The sequence below is a fragment of the Chamaea fasciata genome, unplaced genomic scaffold, assembly GCF_029207755.1.
Source record: "Chamaea fasciata isolate MVZ Bird 193981 ecotype frontalis unplaced genomic scaffold, bChaFas1.0.hap1 SCAF_14, whole genome shotgun sequence".
In the NCBI taxonomy this organism is placed as follows: Eukaryota; Metazoa; Chordata; class Aves; order Passeriformes; family Sylviidae; genus Chamaea; species Chamaea fasciata.
Genome location: NW_027094099.1, coordinates 3,104,661 through 3,127,624, shown reverse-complemented (window position 1 = coordinate 3,127,624; position 22,964 = coordinate 3,104,661). Strand labels below are relative to the sequence as shown.

Sequence of the window (22,964 nt, the reverse complement as noted above, 5' to 3'; positions counted from 1 at the left end):
CTAGAGAGCTCCCATGCTCCTGATGGAGCTGCAGCACAGCCTTACAGGTCAGCTCTGCCCAGCAAGGAACCCTCACATTCACTGCTTAGATGTGTAGCAGTGCAAGGGGTGGAAGAAAACCTCATCTCTCATTTGGCTGGTGCAATTTTGGGGATGTAAACTACTCCAGGCCAGGGCTCGCATACACTAAAGCACTCTCCCTGCTGCTACCTCCAACATCAATCACAGGAAAGACTAAACCATTAATTGCCTGGGGCAGTTCAGACCCACCAAATAGCAACTCCAGTGCTCTCCTTAGAAGAGAACATGACTATTAAGGCTCAATCCCAGAGTTAGCAAAGAGAAATGCTCTCCAAACCACCACTGGATAGTGCCACAGGGCTCCTCCAGAGGCCACAATCAAACACCCTGACAAAAGCCAAGGGTGGCTGCCCCCACAAGCTGCCTCCAGCACAGAACTGGAGCTGCCCTGACCCACTTCAGTTCTGGCTGGATACAAGCAGAGATGCTGGTTGGGCTCCTGCTCCAGTTACTCCTCTATTTGAATCATCCGTTTTACAGCATCAGCACAGAAAAAAATAAATCTGTTTTAAGAGAAGCTGCTCAAATGGAGGCTTTAAGAGTCAGATTGGGAGCAACTTTCATTAGAAACCAATTGCAAGTTCAGGCTTGATATTTCTTTTACTTGTTTGATACATATTTTATTCTGTTAAGATCAAATACCACTGCCACATGAGCAGTGTGCAGCTATTAAGTGCTTTCCACTCCCCAGCACTGGTGGCTAGAGCCAAGCACTGAGGAATCAGCCCACTGAGCATGAGCAGCTCTTATGGAAACACATTCAAGGAACAAGAGTCCATTAAGTACCTACATCAATTAAGTCCTTAGAAAAGCGCTACAAGCACTAGGATGGCATGGGACAAGCTTTTAGTAAGGCTGTCTCAGGTACTCCTGGAATAGCATCACCAAAGCAGGAGACCCAGAGAGTCAAACCAGCTCCCAGCTTTGTACCATTACGCTGTTATCCAGAACCTTCACAAGGAAGCAACATCATATCTGAACATCAGCAAGCTGCTCCCAAAGAACCAGGCTGCAGGGAAAGCCTGTCCTCCTTTCAAGAGAAGAAAGGACACCAAGAACATGTAATTCAGGACCACCATTAAAACTCTGGATACCTATTTTTTTTGAACCAGGCACAGGTCCAAGGTCAGCAGGAGTTGCTGTTCCCTCCTTATCCTACCAGCTATCCCACCAGCAGCACAAAGAAATCTTTCACTGAGTTTTCTAGGCATACTTGGGCTTAGATGAAAGTAAGTCTCAGGTGAAGTGCTCTGCCCCCCATCCAAAACACCCCTTTCATTATGGAGTGGGAAAAAATCATCCTTGGATATTCTGATGCCAACCTAGTGTTGTTCAGACACTGAGCTCTCCATCAGGATGAGCCTCTGAAATCTTCCTCTAGCAAAAGGAGAAGGATTTACACACAGCCAAGCAGGAATACACAGGAGCCCAGGACACACCTAAGTCTTCTAAAGCCACTTGTCCAAAAGACAGCAGGAAAAGCAGGAGGGAGTGACCTGGACATGCACAAAGGAGAGCTCTGTGGAGTCAGGCATGGGTTAGCCAAGCAGCAAATTAAACAGATGGAGAACTGGGGACCCAAATCCCCTGCCCCAAGCTCTGCATCCAAGTGCTCAAACCAGCAGCTCGAGGAAAGCCAGTGACTGCCATGCTGCATTTATAAACCACCACCGCAGGCTGAGCAGCAACTCTCCCTTGGGGGGCTCAGGTGCCCTCCACCACACAGCATTTGAGGACACTGAAAACAGCCTGACCTCAGAGAGCAGCTTATGAATCCCTCCAGCTGTTATCAAGAAGAAAGGCAAGGAGTCCATGAAAACAACCATTCTTCCTGTGCAACAGGTCTTCTCTTTCATCTTTCAGACGGAGTTTTGCCTTGAAGACTTCAGAGAGATCCATGCTCTGAGGCCTCACTATCTGCCAGGCAACGCACAACAGACTGCCCACGGCTTCAGCCTGGTAGATTTTAAATAACTACAGATAAGCAAGCTTATTGCAAAAATGAGTTGCTGTGCTCTGGGAAGCAGAAAAGCCAAGGGCTGAGAAGATTCAGCAGCATTTTCCTACCATGGGCTATTTCCCCAGAACCAGAGTGTCAGGAGCTGCAACCTTGCAGGCTGGAGAATGAGACAGCAGCAGCCATCCCACAGAGGGCACAGATGAGGCTGGAGCTGCAGTCTCAAGAGCAAATCCAAAGGAAGGCTCAAATCTGTTGCGGCACCAACAGCTTAAGGGTCATACAACAAGCACAGAGGCAGATACAGCAAGGTGCTCCATCAGATGCCATCAGGAAGAGCTCACCTGGGAGACTCCAACATCCTCTCCAGAAGACCTGATCCTGCTAAAAACACCCCCAGGTTAGCATTACAGACTTAGTGTTAACAGACTGGTTTTAGGATGATTTTCCCGTGGGCAAGTCTGCTGTCCCACATAGGGACAGCTCTCAATGTAGGGCAGGACAGACCAGTCAGACCGAGCGGCTGGCATGCAGGCTGAAAGCCAGGCAGGGAGACCCAAAATATGCACATGGATCTGCTGCGCACTGCTGCTCTCCAGGCAAAAACTGGATCAAGACTCCATTTGCTCACACCCCTCGAGAAACAGGGCAGTGAAGGTAAAGGATACCATCAAGGGCAGTCCCACCTCGCTCCTCTTAACCCCTTCTTGCCTCTGAACCCTGAGATCTCAGCACACATGTCCACCTACTGGGAGGCTAAAGACAGGGAAACACTGCCTCCAGAAATACAGAACGGCGGGACTTGAAGTGTTAAAGGCCAATTTCCTGCACAAGTCCCTCCCCAGGTCACAGAGCAGGTTGCTGGGACTTGCTGAAGTATTTCCAGCCTGACAGATCTAGTGGCAGCAGAGGGTTTGAGACACTTTGCCTGCTGCGAGACAGCAGTTCAAGCCTACAGCCAGGACGTGCCAGCAGCTTGAGCCTGCAGCAGCCACTGCCTCCAGAGAGCTTCTCCAGGCACCAGCAGTGCCTCTAGCATGCTCCCCAGAGGTCAGCACACACCCTCTGTGCATTACAAGCTAGGTGCAGAAGGAAAACTCCTCACCAATAACCCTGTCTGAGTGCAAGGGACTCAGTGGCCCTTTGGGAATGGGGAATGTAGGCAGGATTGGGGCATAAAAACCAGCCCCACTGTTCTCTGACGTCCAATCAGCAGGCATTTGCTCCTACTGCACCAAGCTGTGTAGTGACAACGCCCTGGGAGCACAAGGTGACACCAGAAGGCTTTGCAGCCAAAGGTCCTTCCCAAGCTGATGAAGTTTTGTGCTGGCAGGGACTATGCAGAGGAGAGGTCCCAGCTCATCAGTACTCAAGCACAGCACTGCAGGGGACCACATCAGCAATATTTTTAGCCTGTTAGCTATTTTGTTGCATTTCCACCCTTCCAGCCACCTCTCTGTGGGTCTGCACAGCTGAGTCACTGCTGGAACCTTCCAAACGCTTGGGTGCCAGCGGCACAACAGCTCGGCTTGGCAGTGCCAGCCCTCCCCCATGTCCGGCCACAGCCCAGCACTGCCGCAGCCTCACCTGCCTGCCGGACACCCCGATGGAGACCCCAGGCCTACGGGCTGGGCCAGCTGCAGCCTCCCAGGCCTCAGACACAGCAGCATCCTCTCCATGTCCTTCCTCTTTCCACCATAGCATGGACAGGCCACCTGGAAGCACGAGCATCTGCCAGCTCCTTAGACCCACACAGCTTTCAGACACAGAACACTTCTTTGGTACCCAGAGTGTTCCACAACCTTTCAGAAAGCACTCCTGAACTACAAGCTCTCTGCTCCCGAAGAGCTCCACTCCCACTCCTCCAGGGCGCTGAGGAAAGGCGAAGGCCTCACAGAGATGGAAGGTGTGGGGGGCTGAAGCAATCCAAAGCTGTGCACAGGATCAGCCTTTCACCTCCCCAGCCAGCACATACCATCCCCACAGCTCTCAGAGCAGGAGAGTAACAGCAGCCCAGACCATGAAGCACTCCTGGCCCAGCTGCTGCTCATCGGGGAAGGGAATGAGGAGAACAGTCTCAGGACCACAACACACCCAGCGGCTGGGCACTGGACCCTCTGCACAGCCACTGAAGGCCAGAGGCTGCTCTGGACAAGCACTACAGCTGCACTTGGGCAGGTCTCACATCCCAGCCACCCTCTCTCTGTGTACTAACGGGAATACCAGGAGCCAAAAGTGAAGAAACAGGCCTCTTCAGACAGCACTGGGTGCCATCTTCCACCAGCTGTTACCACACTTGCCACAAGCACCCAGCGGGCACACATCATCAGAGCCCAGGGCTGTGCCTGAGGCAAGATCCTTTCCACAGCTCTACCCAGGCCTCTGCAGCAGGCAGGAGCTCCAGCACAAAGCACTGCAGTCAGTGGAGGCACTTGACACCAGATACACTCTCTGTGAGCAGGGAGGTCACCAGAGCACCTTCAAATCCTCTCCAACTCAACCTCCCTCCTGAAAACAGCAGCCCTTCCACCCCCTTGGCAGTAAATTCCCACCACCAGCACAGCCATGCCAGCCCCACCACCCAACCTCTGAGGCGCAGAGCCCGCCCTGAGCTCATGCCAGCGCTGCTCGCCTGCCTGCCGGAGCACTGCGGAGACATCCACGCCTCTGCCAAGGCAGGCTGGCAGGAAGCCGGCCAAGAGAGCTCTGGAGATGGCTACGGAGGAGCAGGTGGAGCTGGGACATCCGCACCAAGTGGCTGCCTCCATGTGTGACAGCCTCATTCCGCAGCGCGCTGCGCACCGAGCCCAGTGCCAGGGCCGTGAGCAGCAGGGTCGCTCCAGGGGATGTCACCTGCTCCAAGTGTGCTCTTCATCCATTAAAGACCCTGTGATACAGGGAACAGCAGGGCTCCAGTCTGCCAACAGCCAGAAGGGGCTCAGAGCAGAGCTCTGAGGCACCTGGCCAGTCCAGTGCACGCTAACAACTTGTTTCTCCTTCCTCCTTCAAGGTCTCAGCTGGCAATGAAAGTACAGGCAGGAGTATGTGGTATTCCCTGGTTCATTAGGGGAAGCCCACAGGACCATGTGGAGGTTCGCTCACTGGAGCAGAGCAAGGCTTAATAAAGCTACCGCAGCTGGGCTGCAGGCAGACCTCAAGTGCCCATGCCAGGCCCCACATGCCAAGTCTTGTGGAAATTAAATGCAGAAACTCAAATGAGCTGTGCAAATTGAGCTGTTCAAACTCTGCTACCCTACCAGTACTTTCTTTTTGCTGTTTTACTCATGCAGCAACTCAGAGCAGTGTCCCAGAAGCCTATCCTATGCTCAGGACAGCACCCTCTTGCCCCTCCAAACATCTACACAGGCAAACCCCACTGCCCAGCTCCCCTCCACCCCAAGAAACAATCTATATTTCTGTCAGCACGAACTCCATGCCTGAGGCCTCTGTGTCACCCAAGTCTGCGCAGCAATGCACTCTCCTTTTAACAAAGCAGCAGCATGCTGCTATAAAGGGATGAGTTTCTGTAGCAACCAGGCTGTACTTGTACAAACTCTGCCAAAGCACTAGATCTTTCCACAGACTGATACTTTAACGAACACACCGTTTGTGAAACTGGTTTTTACATGCCTCAGAGGCTAGCAAGTGAACTCTTCCCAGTTTTATCCCTCTGCTCCAACACCAGGCTGAGAGGATGCATTAAGTTCATGCACGCAGCACTCCTTTCTCCTGGGATTTTACAGGGAAGGCTGGTGTCTCAAACAGTTAACTGGACCCCACATCACTCCAGGGGAGGCACCCAGCGTCCCTGGGATCCCCCAGCCGATCCCAGCTGCAAAAGCAGACTGGAGAGGATCAAGGGGGAAAGGCACACCAGACAGCAGCGCGTGGCTGCAAGCCCACACCCTGCCCATCATGTAGGTTTGCGCTGGACCAGAAGAGTTAAAGCAAGAAGCCATTCCACTGCATCTCCTGCAGCCCACTGCCAGGCACAGCCCGCTATTTCTAGTTGAGTGTGGGAGTGGAGAAGGATCCCTCCAAGTCTCCCACCCAGCTGGGGAGCTGCCGGCTGAAGTTGTTGGGTGCTGGCTGTACCACGCCCCACAGCAGAGTTGGGCGAGCGGGGCTGCCGGGACTTTGGCAATCGGGCACAGCGGGGCCCTCGGCAAGCACACTCCCCCCACCTGCAGAGCTCCCTGCCACCAGGGATTTCCTCAGGCTGCTGGAGCGAAGTTCAGCCTCACTCCTACCCGGCGTGTTCAGCCTCCTGACACCACACCCCCCACCCACTCCCTCCAAACACAGCAAGAGGATTTCTCCTCTCCCGGTGAGGTTATTCCTCCAGAAGCATTACAGCTCTGAGCAAAACAACCCCGGGCACTTCTCATCTGCAGTGAGCTGACAGCAGAGCAGAGGGGGCTGTGGCACAGGCAGCTACAGCCTCCCCAACTCAGCTGTCACATTACACAAGCATCACGGCTGGAGAAGCCCCCATTAGCCACCGCCAGCGCCCTGTTACACAAGCACATCGCTCCACGTTAGCTTGAAACCAGCCAAAAACACACACAGAATCCAACAACTGTTGCTGCATGTGTCAGCAGACTCACCGGACTGTGTGCTGGTTTGTGCTGCAGTGTCAGAGTCCTGGGTGCTCCAGGGTCTGTCCCACCCTGTCAGGTTGAGGGACTGCAGGCCAAGGCACAGATCGTTGGTGTCTGGGAGGCCACGGGAAGACTCTTGCGTGGACGTAGGGAAGAGCATCCTGCTTGCCACTGCTTCTTCAGAATCCTGGATGTCTGCTCGGATGGAGAACAAACAGAAGCTTGAGAGTTCAGGGCTGCTTTTTTTTCTTTTTAAAGCAGGAGTTTTCCAAAGCGTTAAGCCCCAAGCCAGGTCTCGTGCCGCTCTGAAGCCACAGCTCCTGCAACCAGCAGTTGCACCCCAAAAGGGAGGGCTACCATATGTCCAGAATCCAGCCCCCCACCCCCCTCGGCCCCTCCACCTTCCTATCCCGTCTGCATTACTGACTGGGTCAGCATGTGACCAGGCTGCTGATGCTTACTGTGCTGACAGTGACGTCACTCAGCCATGCAAGAGAACTGCATCAGCTCTTACAAAATAAAGGTAAGAAAAAAGGATAAGATTTCCCCTGACAGACAAGACAGTAGCAGGAGGAAAGAGGAGCAGTTCCAGTAAATCAGGGGAGGCAGGCAGCACAAAGCAGGGCTCGTCGGCACAGCAGACACCAGGCTGGAGGCAGCAATCCCCTCAGCAACGACGAGAGCAGCAGCGACAGAGCACAGTTAGTTTTAGTGCTACCCAGCTCTCCTGTCCCCGCCTCCCTCCACCCACAAAACCCAAAAACACTTTAGTCCTGGCCAGCTTCCACCTCCTGGCTTTGATTCAGAGCCGATGCAAAGCTTCGCAATTCTGCTGGCATAATCTGTTTGGTTGAGCCTGGCCACTGTGCCTCACTGACTCGGCATTGTTTACCCCTGAGTAACAAGGATAACCTTCAACCCCCACTACCCGGAGAACAGCCCATTATCCCCGGTCCAGCCCGAGAGGGCGCATCCTGCCTGCACAGGAGGAAGAGGACTGAGCAGACCCATTTCACATCAGGAATTTTTCATGGCCTGTTTACCTTTTACCCGTCTGGTCCCCCCTTTCCCAGCCCTCCCCGGCAGGGTGTCCACAAGCCTATAGTACTGGAGATGTGGATTCTCGCCTTGGTTTAAGCCTGTGCCAACAGCCTAAGGAAACACAGCAGGTTCATAGTCTGAGAATTCCAGTTTAAAGCAGGGATCTGGGGGCTGGTGAAACCACAAGATGCTCAGCTGTGCTACCCGAAATCTGAGTCAGAGGGCATTTATAAGCCAACTCCCAAGCAGCAGCAGCTGTCTCCTCCTCCTCCCCCTGCCCCCACAGCCTCCCACTGTGCCATCAGATGTACACCTCACTCCACACACCGCTCCCGGCTCTTCCGCAGGCGCTGCAGTCACTCCAGTCTGTCACATTATCCCTCACGTGAAGCCCCAGCCATCCCAGACAGCCCAACAGCGTTCCTGGCCTCCTTTTCTGCATCCACATCCCATGCCACTTGGATGCCCATGAGCAAAGCCCAGGCAAAGGCAGGTGGCAGCTGGGTAACCCTATGTGTGACACACACAGGTCACTGCTGCCAGAGGCAGGACGCTTGCCTTCACCCCATGACAATTTGGGAGCACCAGCATTCCCGAACCCCAATGAGGCACTACAGGCAGGATTAGAGCATTTAAAACCATAACCTGCTGGCAACATGTCATCTTCCCCCCCTCCCAGCTGCAGCCTCCTCCACAGCACTCCACCAGGATAGCATCCACCACGGTGTTTCCTACTCCTAGTAGTACTAGTACAAGCTGTAGAGCCAATTCAGTCACATTACTACCAAGCACCTGTAACAGCATCTATTCCTCTGACAGCGTCACACTGCATCTCCAGCATGGTATTTCACTGCATCAATTCTTCCCAGATAGTTTTTTGATTGCTTGGACATCTCTAACATAGGGAGGAGAGGATCAAGACACAGTGCTCAGCCAACTCAGTTCCCACAGCAACCATAACTTGTCCATATGAATATGTAACATTCCTGCCTTTATGAAAATGCACAAGTGCTGTGCCCAGATCCCTGGCAGCAGAAGACTCCCATCCCCTTTGGGGACCAGGGATCTTGCTAGGGCTCAAAAAATAATTCCCACCAAGCTCCATCTTCTGGGAAGCATGGACACAGTAGTGACACACAGCACAACTTGAATCCCAACAGCTTGGATGAAACACACGACTGAAGAAATAAAGAAAATGGGAAACAAATTTATCTGTGACAGGAAACCTTTACTCCACAGTGTCCAGCCACCTTTTCCCTCACTATTCACATTTTTCAGGACAAAGTTCCGTTTAATCGAACCAAATCATATTCAAGTAAAAGATCCATGATCCCCTCTGATGACTTCAATCCACATTAAAAACAAACTCCCTGCAATCCAGTTACAGCTCTAACTGCAGAAGCACAGAGCAGAATCCACTCAGACAACCAGCAGTTTTTAATTAGACCTTTTCCCATCGGAAGCCAACAGCCAGCCCAAGCTGCTTCCCCTTTAATACTCTCAGCCAGGATGAAAGACAGATACAGGTCACCCAGCCAAAATATCAACTAAAAAAAAAAAAACCAAAGTGAACAGACTTCTGGACTAGTTATTTTTAAAAGTCAAGAGTCTGGAGATTTGTTACAAAGCAATCAATTGTTGCAGGCAGAAAAAACTAATCAGACACTAGAGCAGGAAGAATTAGATTTCCGACAAAAATTCAGTCAAAAGAGTCATATCCAAGTTATTCATAACTAAATGTCTACCAAATACTAAATAACTTCACTTTGTAACCTGATACAGCCCAACCCAAATGCTTTACTGCAGTTTTTTCCAGGCACCAACCACCAGCACAAGCCCTTCCAACCTGGATTTTTCCCTGGAGTTGCCACTGGAAGCCAACCATCCTGGCAGAGGGAGCAGTGCTGCGCTGGGCTCGTGCCCGAGCGTCTGGGAGAGACTGAGCTTCTGCCTCCCAAGCCTGTTAGGTTTGATTTCAACAGTATGATGAGAACAAAGTCCTCAACAAAACACTCCCTCCCTGGGGCCCTGGAGCAAGTGTCTCTCCTGGGTGACTCCCACCTGCCTGTCCAAGAGATCCCTGTAGCCAACCACACTGCAGCACAGGCCAGACAGCTTCCCAAACTACTGCCCACATGGAAAACTGCATTTTCCAGACTTTAACCGTGAGCCCTGGATTTAAGACACTCCAAAGGCTCTGGAAGATGAGCTCAGCTCTCACCTGCAGCCAAGGACAGCTCCCACAGACCCAGCCCATCCATACCACTTTAGGCAGGTGAGTTTCCAAACAGGAAGCTGGGCTGGGGAGTTCATCTAGCTAAAACCAAGCCACAGGGAGTTAGTTTTAAGCCCGGTTCACTCCCCTGATCCGGTCTGCAGCATAGCTGCACCAACCAAGCACTTCAAACAAGAAAATATTTAGGAAATTACAGGCTAAGCCTGTGTGGGAAGGATCCACAAGGCCTGGCAGCAGAAGCTGTCATCCACAGGCAGGTTGTGGGTTAAGGGAACAGGGAGCATGATTTAGTTCCCAGCCCATAGCAGCAGCACCTCTGTGCCATCAGTCTGGAAAGGTGCTGCTTCAACCTAGCACAAAGTTGTTCATATATTTGAACCTTCCAGATCTGGGAAGGCCAGTTAACACTCCAGCAGAGTTTCTCTTCCTCTGGGTTTTCTCAGAATGGTCACGCAAACGTGAAACCAAGTCAGAGCCCATTCCTACCACCTTCACAGCAGGACAGCTCTCCCTTTGCTCCCACATACTGGTTTCCACCAGAGCCTGAAAACAGATGAAACCCCTCCTTGAATGGGGGCCCCAAGCATAGAGGGCAGCAGGAGGATAAGCCCAGCTCAGCTGTAAGCTCCATTCACGGACAAAACCGGGGATTCACCCCATTGGACTACAGCTCTGACCAAGGCTGAACTTCCAAACCGAACCGGGAGAAGCCTTCAGATGACAAACAAGAAGCCAGCAGCAGCATTGCTTTGCCTTTCACACTTCTCTACATCGCCAATTGTAAAGGCTGGGAATTGCATCCCTGAAAATTAAGCCTCTGAAGTGCCTTCCGCACACAAGACATACCCAAGTGAAAGCTTTCAGATGAGCCAACTGTATTTCCAAAGCACAGTGGAGATCATCAGAGATTTAGAAAAGCACTTGTTCAGCATAAACTATTAGTTACAAGAGGTTTTTCTGAAACACAACTAAGCATCTCCCCTATAACCTGAAGAGTTCCTGAAGTGGAGACGCTGCTGCGTGACCTGTTTCACAGCCAGATGAAGGAGTGTGCCTTATTCCATAACCACAAAAACTTGAGCAGCTGACAAACAGCTACTTCAGAAACCAAGAGGCACTGCAACAGTCTTGTTGCTCTACCTCCCTCTTCCAAGAGTACCAGAGACTGCCACAGAATTACAGTACCAAAACCTCAGTGACAGAGCTCAGTACAAATCAGAAAACTGCTGGATCTTCAGGAACAACACCAGCCTAGGACCGCTGCAGAGTACAACAGCTCTAGGCTAAGTTTCTGCTCTGCAGAACACTGACCTGCTTCCACCTGCACATCTCATAAAACCCAGTTACTAGAGCCACTTTCCAGTAGAGAGAAGCATCATACTCATATAAGCAAAGACCTGGCAATGTGACACTTTAAACCCAAAGGCCAACAAGACCAAGGGAAGTAAGTAAGTGTGCCCTTTTTCTGGGGCATAGGTGTGGAATTTCCCTACTTTGGATGTGTACCTGGCATCCAGCATTTCTTTGGGGCAGACAGAAGTTTCTGGCAGCTTCAGGTGAGCTCCTGCTAACAGTCTCACTCTGCCTCAGCACCTCCAGGTAAGCAGAGCTACCTTTTGGGTCTCTATATCCTAGGGCATTTTATTCCCTGATCCAAGACTATGCATATCAGGTCAGCTGCATCCACGCTGTCTGGAATGTTTCCTTGGGGCTGCAAGGCACGGAAGAGCAAAGAAATTTACATTACAGTATCAGAGACACTTTTTGGAGGGCCAAACAAGTGATAGGTCATTAACTGACTGCAGTTAAGACCAAACAGGAAGCCGATTTAGTCATCAGCTAGTCTGGGTTTGCATTTGTCCTTCAGTTTTCCTTAAATAAAGCAGTCACAAAGTCATTAAAGCCTGATGGACACAACTAACAGCCTTTACACACTGAAATTCGCACCTGAGGCCTCTCCCACCTAAAGGAAGTCATTTAAGCATCTCCCATTTCTTCACACAACGGATTGTCAAATTAGAGCAAAATAGCCGCTTTGTTGCTGTTAAATGAGCAGAGCTTAATGAAAGAGAGAGCAGTCCTTCTGGGACATTTGGGGTACCTACATGTCTTTAAAGTTCCTTTTAAGCAAAGCACTGCCTTCACTGAAATCAAGAACGAGCATGCAAAAGAAAGAACATGGTGATTTCAAAAGCTAGTGTAGGTAGCAGCACCTTCCACCCAGCAAGGCCCAGCTTTAAAGCCTGGCAAATAAACCCCCAAGCCAGTTAAGAAATTGCCCTTGCTCGTGTTCTTATTCAGATAAGTGAAAAACATATGCAACAACTTTAAAAGCACATTCCTTGCAAAGCAGCTGCTCAAGGACAGGCAGCTGCTCCAGCAGGAGATGCCGACTCCTGTCTCTGTCAAGGCTACACAGTCTCTCCCATCTCCAGCACCACACAAAAAGCCACTAAAGGTTAAGGCCTGCACACACTGAGGAGGTTCTGCCTTTCTCCAGAGAGGACTGAGGCAGCCAGACAGGCAGGAGTTGTGAAGCACCTGTCCCAGAAGACACCAGACAGGTTCTACAATGATAGCTCTCCCCACACCACTGCACCCCCCAGTCTGGGAGAGCAACCCGAGCCTGGTGCTCAGAGAGCTCCTGGAGCAGCTCCCCACAAACCTCGGGGCAGGTGGGGCAGCCCGGGCATCCCAACATAGCTGGGTTTGACAAGGCAACCAAGTGCACCAAGGATTAGCATCAGCTGCAAACTGATCTTTACAGAGATCCAACTTAAGGTGTGACAAGCTGAACCTGCAGCAGCAGTCCCAGCTCTGCCCAGAAGAGGATAACACACTGACTGTGTGGATCCAGGAGTGCTGAATCAGCCTGTCCTCTCACATTGCTCAGCCTGCTGCTGGACTGATCCCAGCACGGCCCCACTGTCAGCCCAGTAAGGTGTCTCCACACGTGCTTCCCCAATAGCATTAATGAAAGGTCATGAACTTCTGCCATCTCTTCTCCACCACGTGTAATCCTCTTAGTGTTCAAAAGGGCTTCTTCAACACAAGTCCAAGCCGGGATAAATTTAGTTTGACCTGAAGATGACAACTGAAAAGCCTGAGGGACCACAAAGAGATTAAAGTCCAAGCATTTAGTGCTGGAATAAAGTCTCTTCCCCAAGCTCTGCCACAAAAATAGTTCAAGTTGCAAAAAGAGAGTCCTTTCACCTGTCAGAGCTACTACATCCATGGTGGATTTCCAGACTCATTAAGCCTGCCCAAGCAAGGAGTTCCATGATAATCTAGTCTAAGGACAGTTGGTCCTGCACAAAGTAGAAGCACCACAGATTCAGGAATTTTTTAGAAGTGACTTGACTTGGAGCAATGACAAAACACCACATGAGATGAATGGTCTCTGCTCCACTGGTCACCTACCCAGAAATCCATTTAGGGGCAAGGCAAGCAGCTCCAACAACCTGTTCCAGGCTTAACCACCTGCCCATATACCTGCACCATATTCAGAATTTTAGCAATCAGCTGCTCACCCTTACAGGGTGAATCAGGCGTGAATTTCTGCACAACTCAGGCCAGGGTTCAGGCATCAAAGTAACTCCTCCATTTATAGATCACAGATGCCCCAGGATTCACATTCCCACTGACACTGCCAGCTTTTTCACGAAGAAGACTCTCATTATCAAACATTAAGAGCAGCTCCTGCACTTTTCCGATCCAAAGACAGGACAAAGCTTGCAGAGCTGTCACATTCAGGCCCTCCTTACCTACCCAGAGGTCCCAGCTCCAACATTAAGGAAACCAGTAACTCTGAGCTGCAAATGTTTTGGCAGATGCTGACTCATCCACGAATTTACAGCAGGTAACTGCTGGCCCAGGTCGTATCAGTACCTTCAGTACCTTCACACTTCCATTAGCCCAGGGCAACCCTTCTTAGCAGCAGTATCCTTTGAGAAGCAAGGAATCGTTTCCTCACAACATCATAAGCATTTGTGTCACTATACAAGGGATGTGACAAGCTGAAACCCTCCTGTCTGGGTAACTACTGCTGAGCAAGGCCCCTACCCTGGTCCCCAGCACTCACTGGTGACACCAGTCTTCAGCTGCCACAGCAGGAAAAAAAGCTGCTTAGGGTGTCCCCAAAGCACAACTTTGGTTTCCCTGCAGCAAAAGTAACATTTTCTAGAGAAAGGCACTCATTTTTACATCCAAGAGCTAATGCACTTGCACTGTGAGAGGTCTTCCACAGGGCTTACTGACCCCCTGAAACAAACAGTTTAACACCACTGGGAAACTCAAAGATTTTCCAGACAAGGAATCACCAGCAAGACCCTCTGGTCCAGACATCCCTAGGAAAAACCAGAGTAAACGACAGAAAAAGCAGTAGAACAAGTACTACTTCAGTGCCAGGAAAACACCCCCATCCCTCAGAGGAGAGTTTTTAAAGTCAAATACAGCATTTCATGTTAAAATTGTTGCACCAGCTCTTAAGCCCAGACCTAAAACCAGAACTAACCTACATCTTCACAGGACCAATCTGCTCTACCACACAGAGACATCTCTTTTATAAACGAGGTTAAGTTTTGCAAGCTGAAACTCAATCAGAAAATACCATGAACATATTCTAAGAGTCCATGAAATAGTTCCATTCCAAATGGAGTGGGAAAGTCTATAGCCAAGATTTCAACAAGGAAGCCAGAAACAACTCTTTCATGAACCCACTGCAAGGAGATAAAAGGAAAATATTTCTGTTTATTTCTCCTTTATGCTTCCAGTGCACCCAAATCAGATACAGCACTAGTTACCACTGTGCCAGGGGACAAAAAAAATAGCCAAACCAGCTCAGCCCAACAGGAAATCTCTAAAAATGCACCACTACCCGAATTGGTTAATATTCATTACCCCACTGCTCAGAAGTAGCCAGCATAGCCTCCAATGCCACTTTACGAGGCAGGTATCAAGCAATGCTGGCCATGGATCCAGGCCTCGAAGCAAGCAGCTCACTTCCTCTGGTATTTCTGCAGTGCCAGCATGGGATCACATGGCCAGATCAGCTCCCGGTCCACACTGCTAACTCCTCAAAATACCCAGGAGATTAGGCTGCACTGGAAGTCATCTGGTAGCAGTCATTTCACAAGCCCAGAACAAAGTTGCACTGTGCAGGCATCAAACAGACCCACAAGGTGCCCAGACGCTCATTTGGAGCTTTCTTCCACACCCATTTGATTAAACCTCAGCTTAGCGATGCGTCCAAGGCAACCCCGTCTCCATGTGACTGCAGAGAAACCTGCTCTGCCCACGGCACCCTGCAAGGTCGTCAGCTGGAGAGGTTCAGCCCTTCACTTCCCACTTCGTTTTGGGACATATCCTGAGGAGCTAGTTTGCTTCCAATAAAGGCTGAAGTGTTTACTGAAGTGTTTATTGTATATTTCAGAGGCTGGAGAGGCAAGAGCAATCCCTTTCAAGTGCCCAAATCCTTGGCACAAGCACTGCTGCTCAGAGGTGTGCTGGCAAAAGGAGTATCAGGCACAAGTACATTTACTGGCAGACCTGAGCTGCTGCAAAGGGACAAAAGCACGTCCTTCACTTGGATAAAAATAAGACCAGACCAAACACTCTCTGCTTTGGCACAGAACTTCTGTCTTGAGACAGCAGAATGTGCCCACTCCCCTCAGCCTGGAGGAAACAGAAGCTTGCAGCACTGATTTCATCACACCAAGCTTGCTTTACAGGGAAGTGCACACCCACCTGCACTCTTACACGCAGGTTAACTGACCTGTGGCAAATGTGTTTTTCCAAATTCTTTTGCAATTTCAATGTATGCAGCAACTCAGCTCCGCTAACCTTGAGAGCAGATGAATCCTGCCTTCAGGAGAGACAGGCTAAACGAGTCTGCTGGAGGTATTCCCACCAGGAGTTGGCAGGGCAGGCAGGGACCACCCATATCCTGCCCACAGTGACCCACAGCATCACAAGGAGGCAAGCAAGCCTTCCCAGGCACCTCCATGCTGCCAGGAAGTACATGGATTATTCATTACAGGCACACAAGCAAAGCCCCCTGGTAGCAAGCATGCCAACACCCACACCACTTAGGCTGACCACCACCACCATCTCTGTTCACCAGGCCCCACCAAGTGCCTCCCAACTCCAGCAGCCCCCCTTCATCACCTGGCAGGGTGTCACATCTGCTTTTTGTGACAGGCGTGGTGCAGACTCCACTGAAATCCAGAGAGTTGTCCAACATGGCATTTATTCGGCGGAATATATCTGCATTGCTGCAAGTGGAAAGTGCAGGGGCATTTGGGCTATCCCAGCAGTCTTTTATGCTCCTCACAGGATCTTCTTTCTGGTAAAAAAGAACCAGTATGTGTGTCAAATAGGCAAGTACTCAGCTTTCAACACATTGTGGAAAGCCTGGACTGCCTCCAATATTCACATTAGCTTAGGTCTTAGCAACATTCAAACCCAATTCTTGGCATTAAAGAAGCAATTAAGCAAACGGGTCAGCAATTTGTCAGCACAGCACACCGGAGCACTGCCCATCACACACAAGTAACAGGGATGGACTTTAGATTGAGACCACACCAATCCAGCTGGGTTGTGAACACAGCTCCCTGCTGGTTTTCTCCAGCACATCACAACACCAGCAGAGATCTGATTAATGAGGGCACACACCTTCTACCCCAAAATCTGTCTCCTGACACCAAGGGAAAAGTGGGATGCTCATGCTCCAGGCAGACACCACGAGGAACCACAGCAGCTCCTCTTATGCACACACAGGTGCATAAGGCTCACCTTGCTATCCATTTTGGAGTTCTGAACAGTATCTTGGCATGATCCAAGTCAGCAGCAATCACTCCAGGTTTGCAAAAAAACCCAAACAACACTGCTTCCCAGCTAATCTAACGGCCCCAAATCCCGAGGAAAGGCAGAGGATAAAATCCTTATCTTCCCTTCAGGCAGCAGCTCCTGACCACAAAGGTAGTTACCTCAAACCATCTCTGCTTTAGCACAACCCTCAATGGGCACCGATCCACCAGCATCAAGGTTTTGCAACCATTCTAAAAAAGGATTACCTCTTGTAAAGCTTCTGCCTAAGAAACATCAAACCCCTCCCACACCCTGGTGCCGGTCCAGAGAACCATGAAGAGCAGCTGCTTTCCCAGCTCTGCTCACAAGCCACTGACATGCAGGCTGCTCGTTCGGGAGCAGCTGCATCACATTTGAGCCTCTGACAATTTAGAAGCCGCTAAGCTTCATCACGACCAACGTTCTGAGGCCGAGGACACCACCCAAAAACCACTGCGGAACTCTGCTCCCGAACATGCCGAGCAATCGATATCGCCGGTTTAAAGAGAGGAGCAGGGAGGCACAGCCCTGCCAGTCCAGGCCTCCGGAGTAGAATAATGGCCATTAAATCAAGTTAAACTCAAATTCAAAGAACTGAAGAGCATCAAGTCTGGCAGACGAGCCCCTGCTCCTCCAACACACACCGAAGCTCTAAATTGGACCATTTGTACTTGTCAAGAAGACACTTAATTACAGGCACCTCTTGGATGTACTTCTGCAACTTTCAGGCCTCACTAACCTCCGGTTCTACTTCACTCGCAAACAAGTCTGAAGCACCGAGCTGGTTTTACCTTCAAATGACCCCTTGCTGATCAATCAAGAAGGCCGGTCTAAACTGAGCTTCAGGTGGAGATGGGAATATTAGTCCAGCCCGTGCCCGGCGCTTACATTCCAATCCACACACCCTCATTAGACGCCAACGATCTTACCGTTTTCTCCAACTCCCCACCACGTATCTAAAAAAGCAAAGGAATCCCAGTCCTGGAAGCAGAAATGAGCTACTGAACGGTCATCTCGCACGGTGCCTTCAGGCGGGACCTGAACAATTGCTGGAAAACTCCAGCCCGTTTAGGACTATTAGCATCTCTATAGCGCTGAGGGCTGGGATCTTTGGCTATTGAAACGCTCAGAGCTGTGCAGGAAACCACGCTATGAAAAGCCAGTGTCCATAAAGGAGAGAGGAATCCTGCAGCTTTATTCGAATAAAGGGAGAGATTGTCCACTGGGGTGTACGCCCGCGGGGTTCTCTTTCTTGGTTTCAGAGGGCACAGCCTCCTTTTAGCCTGAACTCCCGGTGGCACGTTGGTTGGTTGCCCTCTTCCTTACCTAGCTGAGGTACTAGGAAGGTACAGCTTTCCCAAACCGCCTACCACATATTCCCCCTTTTAAACACGTCGTTTTCCCCCCCAAAGTTCATAAACTCAGGCTTGTACGGACCCTTTGTCTGTTTCAGGAGTCAAACAGTCTGGGTTCTGTAACAAACCTGCGGCTTGAAGTTGGTAGAGACATTAAGAACCATTTCAAATACGTGAACACCCATATCCTCACCCATTGTTTGTAAATACAGGAGCACGCATCAGAGCCCACCGCCAGACAAGGCGCCGGTACTCTGGAACATTTACATGAGTAAAACAGGTAAGGCTAAAAGCGAGCTGCAGGCTGAGATAACAGGCTTTAAGTCATCTTTATAAAGAGCAGCTGGAGTACAGAAGCTCAAATTACAAAAATATTGCCAGTCATCTTTAATAAAAAGGAGTGCCGCATCAGGCTGCCTTGGCACAAGCATGAAACTCCGCATTCTACTCCTGCTCCCGTAAAAGAATCACTTCCAGCGGGAGGCAAAGCTTTTCCCTAGGAGTCTGCACTAGCAAGACTAAATAACCAGGAGCAGGCAGCTGAACGCCCCACCCCGCTCCTTCTCATTTAGCCTCCACAACTGGCAGCACCAGTCCTGCTCCAAACAGGAACAGAAACCACCGAGAACACAGCCAAGCCTTTCCACAAAAAACCCTTCTGCTGGAGAGCTTTTAACTCTGGACTGTACAAATATCCTTGGGATACTGCAATCATCCTGGACACAGGGTAGAGGGGACCTTGCAGCATTGCAACCCCTTGCAGGAAGGGGCTCATGGTTCACCCATCCCCCTCCCTCAGCCATAAAATAAGATACTCCTTTGAGAAGAGCTCTGCAAGTCTCCAGAGCACTCAGAGCCCAAACCACCCCCAAGAGCCTGGAAAGAATGGTGGCAAGAGTTTGCAAACTGGAGAATCCACCCAAGTGCTTCCATCTGGGAGTCAATACCAAAGCCCACAGAAGCACACTACCCCTGAGACTGCGTCCCCAGAGCCGGTGCTGCTCTATCATCGAGCAACACAGCACTCCAAAGCCCAGGTGGGATTTGCTTTCCCTACCCTACCTGGAAGGATTTGGTAAATTCAACACACTGCCTTCTCCAGGCTTCCCTGGAAGCACTTCACGCTGCAGCTACAAACTACAGATCCCTCTCTGCTTCCAGAGGCACTAGTCAAGCACCACCGGTGGGTCCTTCCTGGCACCATGTGAGACCCCCGGGGAGTAACCAGTGACCCAAGGAGCCATTCTCAGCCATTCCATCCTGCTACACCTCAGTCCCCATGCAGAGGCACAGACAGTTTTATCAGGGGATGAACAAGTGAACGGAGCAGCTGATCCAGCTGACAGGTGCTTTAAAGCCACCAGGAGTCAAACACGACTTCCTAACGCCTGATAAGACTCCCAGACTCTTAAGAGAGCTAGAAGCCCCTGGATCAGATCACTTTCTAGGGAAGCTCCTGGATCAGAACCAAAGGAGAAGGGCAATTCAGTTCTCTGCAGCAGGCACATAGTGCCACAGAGCAAACGATTCTGTGACTGTAGGTTAAGTCACTGGAGGTCAGAAACACAGACCCAAGCAACATTATACACAGACACACACCAAGATGAAGCTCGGGCAGGAGGGCAGTTTTCCACACCTTGACTCAACTAAGAACTTATTTCCAGGCAGGAAAATTTATCCCCAGAACACTGAGGTTTCAAGGAGGGTACTGAAAGCCTCCAGACCACTCTTGCAACCCAAAGAAACACAGAGAATTGAGAAAAGGAGCGCCAAGAAAGAGAGAGGAAGAGTTCCCCTCCCTCAGAGTAAGAGCACCAGCAAGCCTTACCACCACGGCAGAGAGCTCGTTTGCCGGCTGTGCATCAGGAAGCTGGCAGGTCCCTGGAGTTCCCATCCCCCCAAAAGACGCCACAGCCTGCAGAGTTTACCTGCAGGAGGGCCCACTCCAGGCACAACCAGCAGCACCCAGTCAGTGGCACAACACACACCTGTGCAGTAAAACACCCCAAAGCTGTCCAAGGCAAGTGGAAATGAGGAACCTCCACAGCCCCATGGCACACACACCTGCAGAAAACCTACAGACAGTGAAATCCCAGGGCTAGGCAGAACCTGCAGCATCGCAACAGCACTGGCACAGATTAGGATAGTCTAATCCTTAGGGAAGTCATTAAACACAGCCTGCCTGCCAGTATAGCCAAGATGTGCATTAGCTTCTGGGGATGCTGTGGAGCAGACAAGGCTCAGCTCCACTCCAGCCTTTGCTTTTTACATCTTCCGTAGAAATCTCACCCAGGCAGCATCATGCCCAGAGGGGTTCTTGGAGCTGTAGCTACAGCCAAGAGGGCTTTCAATCCCGAGGCAAAATTTAAGATGCTGTTAAAAGGTGCCCACGTCAACACTACCAAGCCACGATGGCTCCATACTTCAATAAAAGGCAGGTCATAAAATCCTTTTTTGTTGGTATGTTTGGCCTCCCGAGTTGAAGCCAGCTACACCCCGCAAAACATGACATTGGTGTAACTGTTTCCACCAAACAACACACTCCCACCCCCAGCTCATCCCAAAATGAGGCAAAGCTGCACTAGCTCTCCCATCATCAGCGAGGCTAAAGTTAAGCAGCTGTCCCAGGGTTTACCGAGTAGAGATGTCTTGAACACACCTGGTTGGAATTAAGACTGGTCTTAATTCACAGGGGCGCACTGACTTCAGAAAAACACCCGTTTTGCCCAAATCCCTGTCTCTAAAGGCATTTCACCATCAAGGCAGCTTTTTTGTTTGGTTGGTTTTTGTTTGTTTGTTTTTTTTTTGGAAACAAAACATTCTGAAGCCATCACTCACAAGCAGCTTTGTACACAAGCAATACCCACAGCTACCTGTTGCCGCAGCTTATCAAAGCTGAATAAGGTTTTTTTATCGGTTTAGGGCAACTGTTCCAATTGAGACAAACTGCAGCAGAACAACAGGGTCCTGGAGCTCTCCCCCCTGAGCCCAGCTGTACCTGAAGCCCCACTCCAGGTGCCAGCACACCTTGTTAACCCATGACACAGCCACCAGTAACGAGCATTAATTGGTTGCAGCTGGGGAATAGCAAACGGTAAAAAAAGAACTTGTTTTTCAGCAGATTCGTCTCACTCAGAAGAGTCACCTTTGTCCATACTCAGTTACCAGCTGAGTCTCCTGTGTCACCCCCCACCTCAACCAGACACTACAGAGACTTTCAGCACATGGTTTAAAAATAAAACAGCACCTTAGGTCACCTTATACACTAAAAAAAGGCAGTTTAAAAGTGCGCCAAAATATCACTTGCATGCGTACAAGTCCCTACTCTAGCCAAAACATGCCGCACCATCCAAACCTGAGCTCAGCACCTCCAACCCAGCTTCATCCCCCTAAAACCTCAGAAGAGTGGAATAATAGGTTGCTAGGCTAGGATCCGGTTTCGTCCAGCGTTTCCCTGAAGGCAGCACTGGTCAGTTGATGAGGTCCCTGAGCCTGAGCTCCGTCAGAGCTCCCTGTTCCCCAGGGGTACCTCAGCAGCAGGACCCCCTCGGAGCCAGTCTAGAGGGAATGGGGATCCCATATCAGCGCTCCGACAGGAACTGGGAGAGCCCCATCCACCGCTGTCCTGAGGGCTCGGGGTTCCCATCCCCTCTTCACACAGCTAAAACATGCGGGAACAGCACCCCCAGCAGCACCGCCGCGTGGAACCACGTGGTGGGGCGGCCTCGCGAGACGGCACGTGTTCGCACTCACCGGCGGGAAAGCCATGAGCGGCGCTGAGGGCAGGCGGTCCCAGGACGCGGCAGAGGCGAAGCGAGATGATAGCGAGGACACCGAGAATGGCGCAGACCCCTTCTCGCCCCGCGGCTTTTATGGCCGGGCCGGGCCGAGCAGGGGGTGGGGGCACGGAGGGAGGGGAGGGGGTGCCGCTGAGGGGCGGGGCTGCGGCGCATGCGTGGGGCACGCGCCGGCCGCGTGGCGTCTGCCTGCCGCCATCGGCCGGTTCCCGCCACAGCCCCGCGGTGCCGCCTCGCCCCGGGCGCCTTGAGGGGACGGGGCATCCACGGGTTAGCGTGCGGTCAACTGAGGGATTCACACAGCCTCCCTGAGGGATGGGGTGGCGCCACTGCCTTGTCGGGCTTCAGATACCTTCCCAGGAACACCTCAGCGCTGGCAGCTGCCACATGCGGGATGTGGCACTCCCCGTGCCCCCCGCTGTGAGGGAAATGGGATCCCCTAGGCGTTAAATTGAGGCGCTCAAGGGCAGGCTTAGTGTCATCATTTTTTCACACACGGGCTGTGGTACTCACTCAGCCCCCTCAGAGGGGATGGGAGCCCTGAGCGGTTAAATCAGCCCCTCTGAGTGGAGTGGGGTGGTGGTGGCACTGTGCTGCCCAGCTGTAGCCCCTTGAGGGCACCTCAGCACCAGAAGCTCTCCATTTACAGGCTGTGGTGGTTACTGAACACCCCATGAGGGAATGGGACTCCTGAGGGGTTAAGTCAGCCCCTCTGAGGGGAGTGGGATGGTGGTGGCACTGCCCAGCTGGAGCCCCTGGGGACAGCTCAGCACTTGCAACACTCCATGTTCCTCTGAGGGGAACGGGACCCCAAGGGCCAATGACAGGACTTAAGGACTTCAATCAGTCCTTCTGAGGGGTCTGAGATGGTGGCAGTTCTGACTATTCACTTCAGCACCTCTGCGGCGCTCACCACACGTAGGCTGGGTGCTCACTGAGCGATCTGTGAGGGTGCGCAGGAAATCACGCTATGAAAACCAAGTGTCCATAAAGGAGACGGAGGAGTCCTGAAACTTTATTTGAATAAAGGCAGAGGTTGTCCACTGGAGC

The 22,964-nt window shown here is 51.3% G+C and overlaps 1 protein-coding gene across 3 annotated transcripts in view; it reads right to left on the bottom strand.

The window, feature by feature from the left end:
• CPEB1 (cytoplasmic polyadenylation element binding protein 1) overlaps positions 1-21,951 on the bottom strand; it is a 38,351-nt gene extending 16,400 nt beyond the window's left edge. For 2 of the 3 annotated variants that reach the window (XM_066196486.1, XM_066196487.1), the window contains exons 1-3: positions 21,871-21,951; positions 16,082-16,259; positions 6,646-6,834 (exon numbers count right to left, since the gene is read on the bottom strand). In XM_066196486.1, coding sequence (XP_066052583.1) covers positions 6,646-6,834; positions 16,082-16,259; positions 21,871-21,885 — 382 coding nt within the window. In that variant the 5' untranslated portion in view covers positions 21,886-21,951. Of the gene's footprint in view, positions 1-6,645; positions 6,835-7,100; positions 7,188-16,081; positions 16,260-21,870 lie in introns of those variants that run through there. The other variant, XM_066196488.1, reaches the window with a different exon arrangement.
• Positions 21,952-22,964: the final 1,013 nt, after the last annotated feature.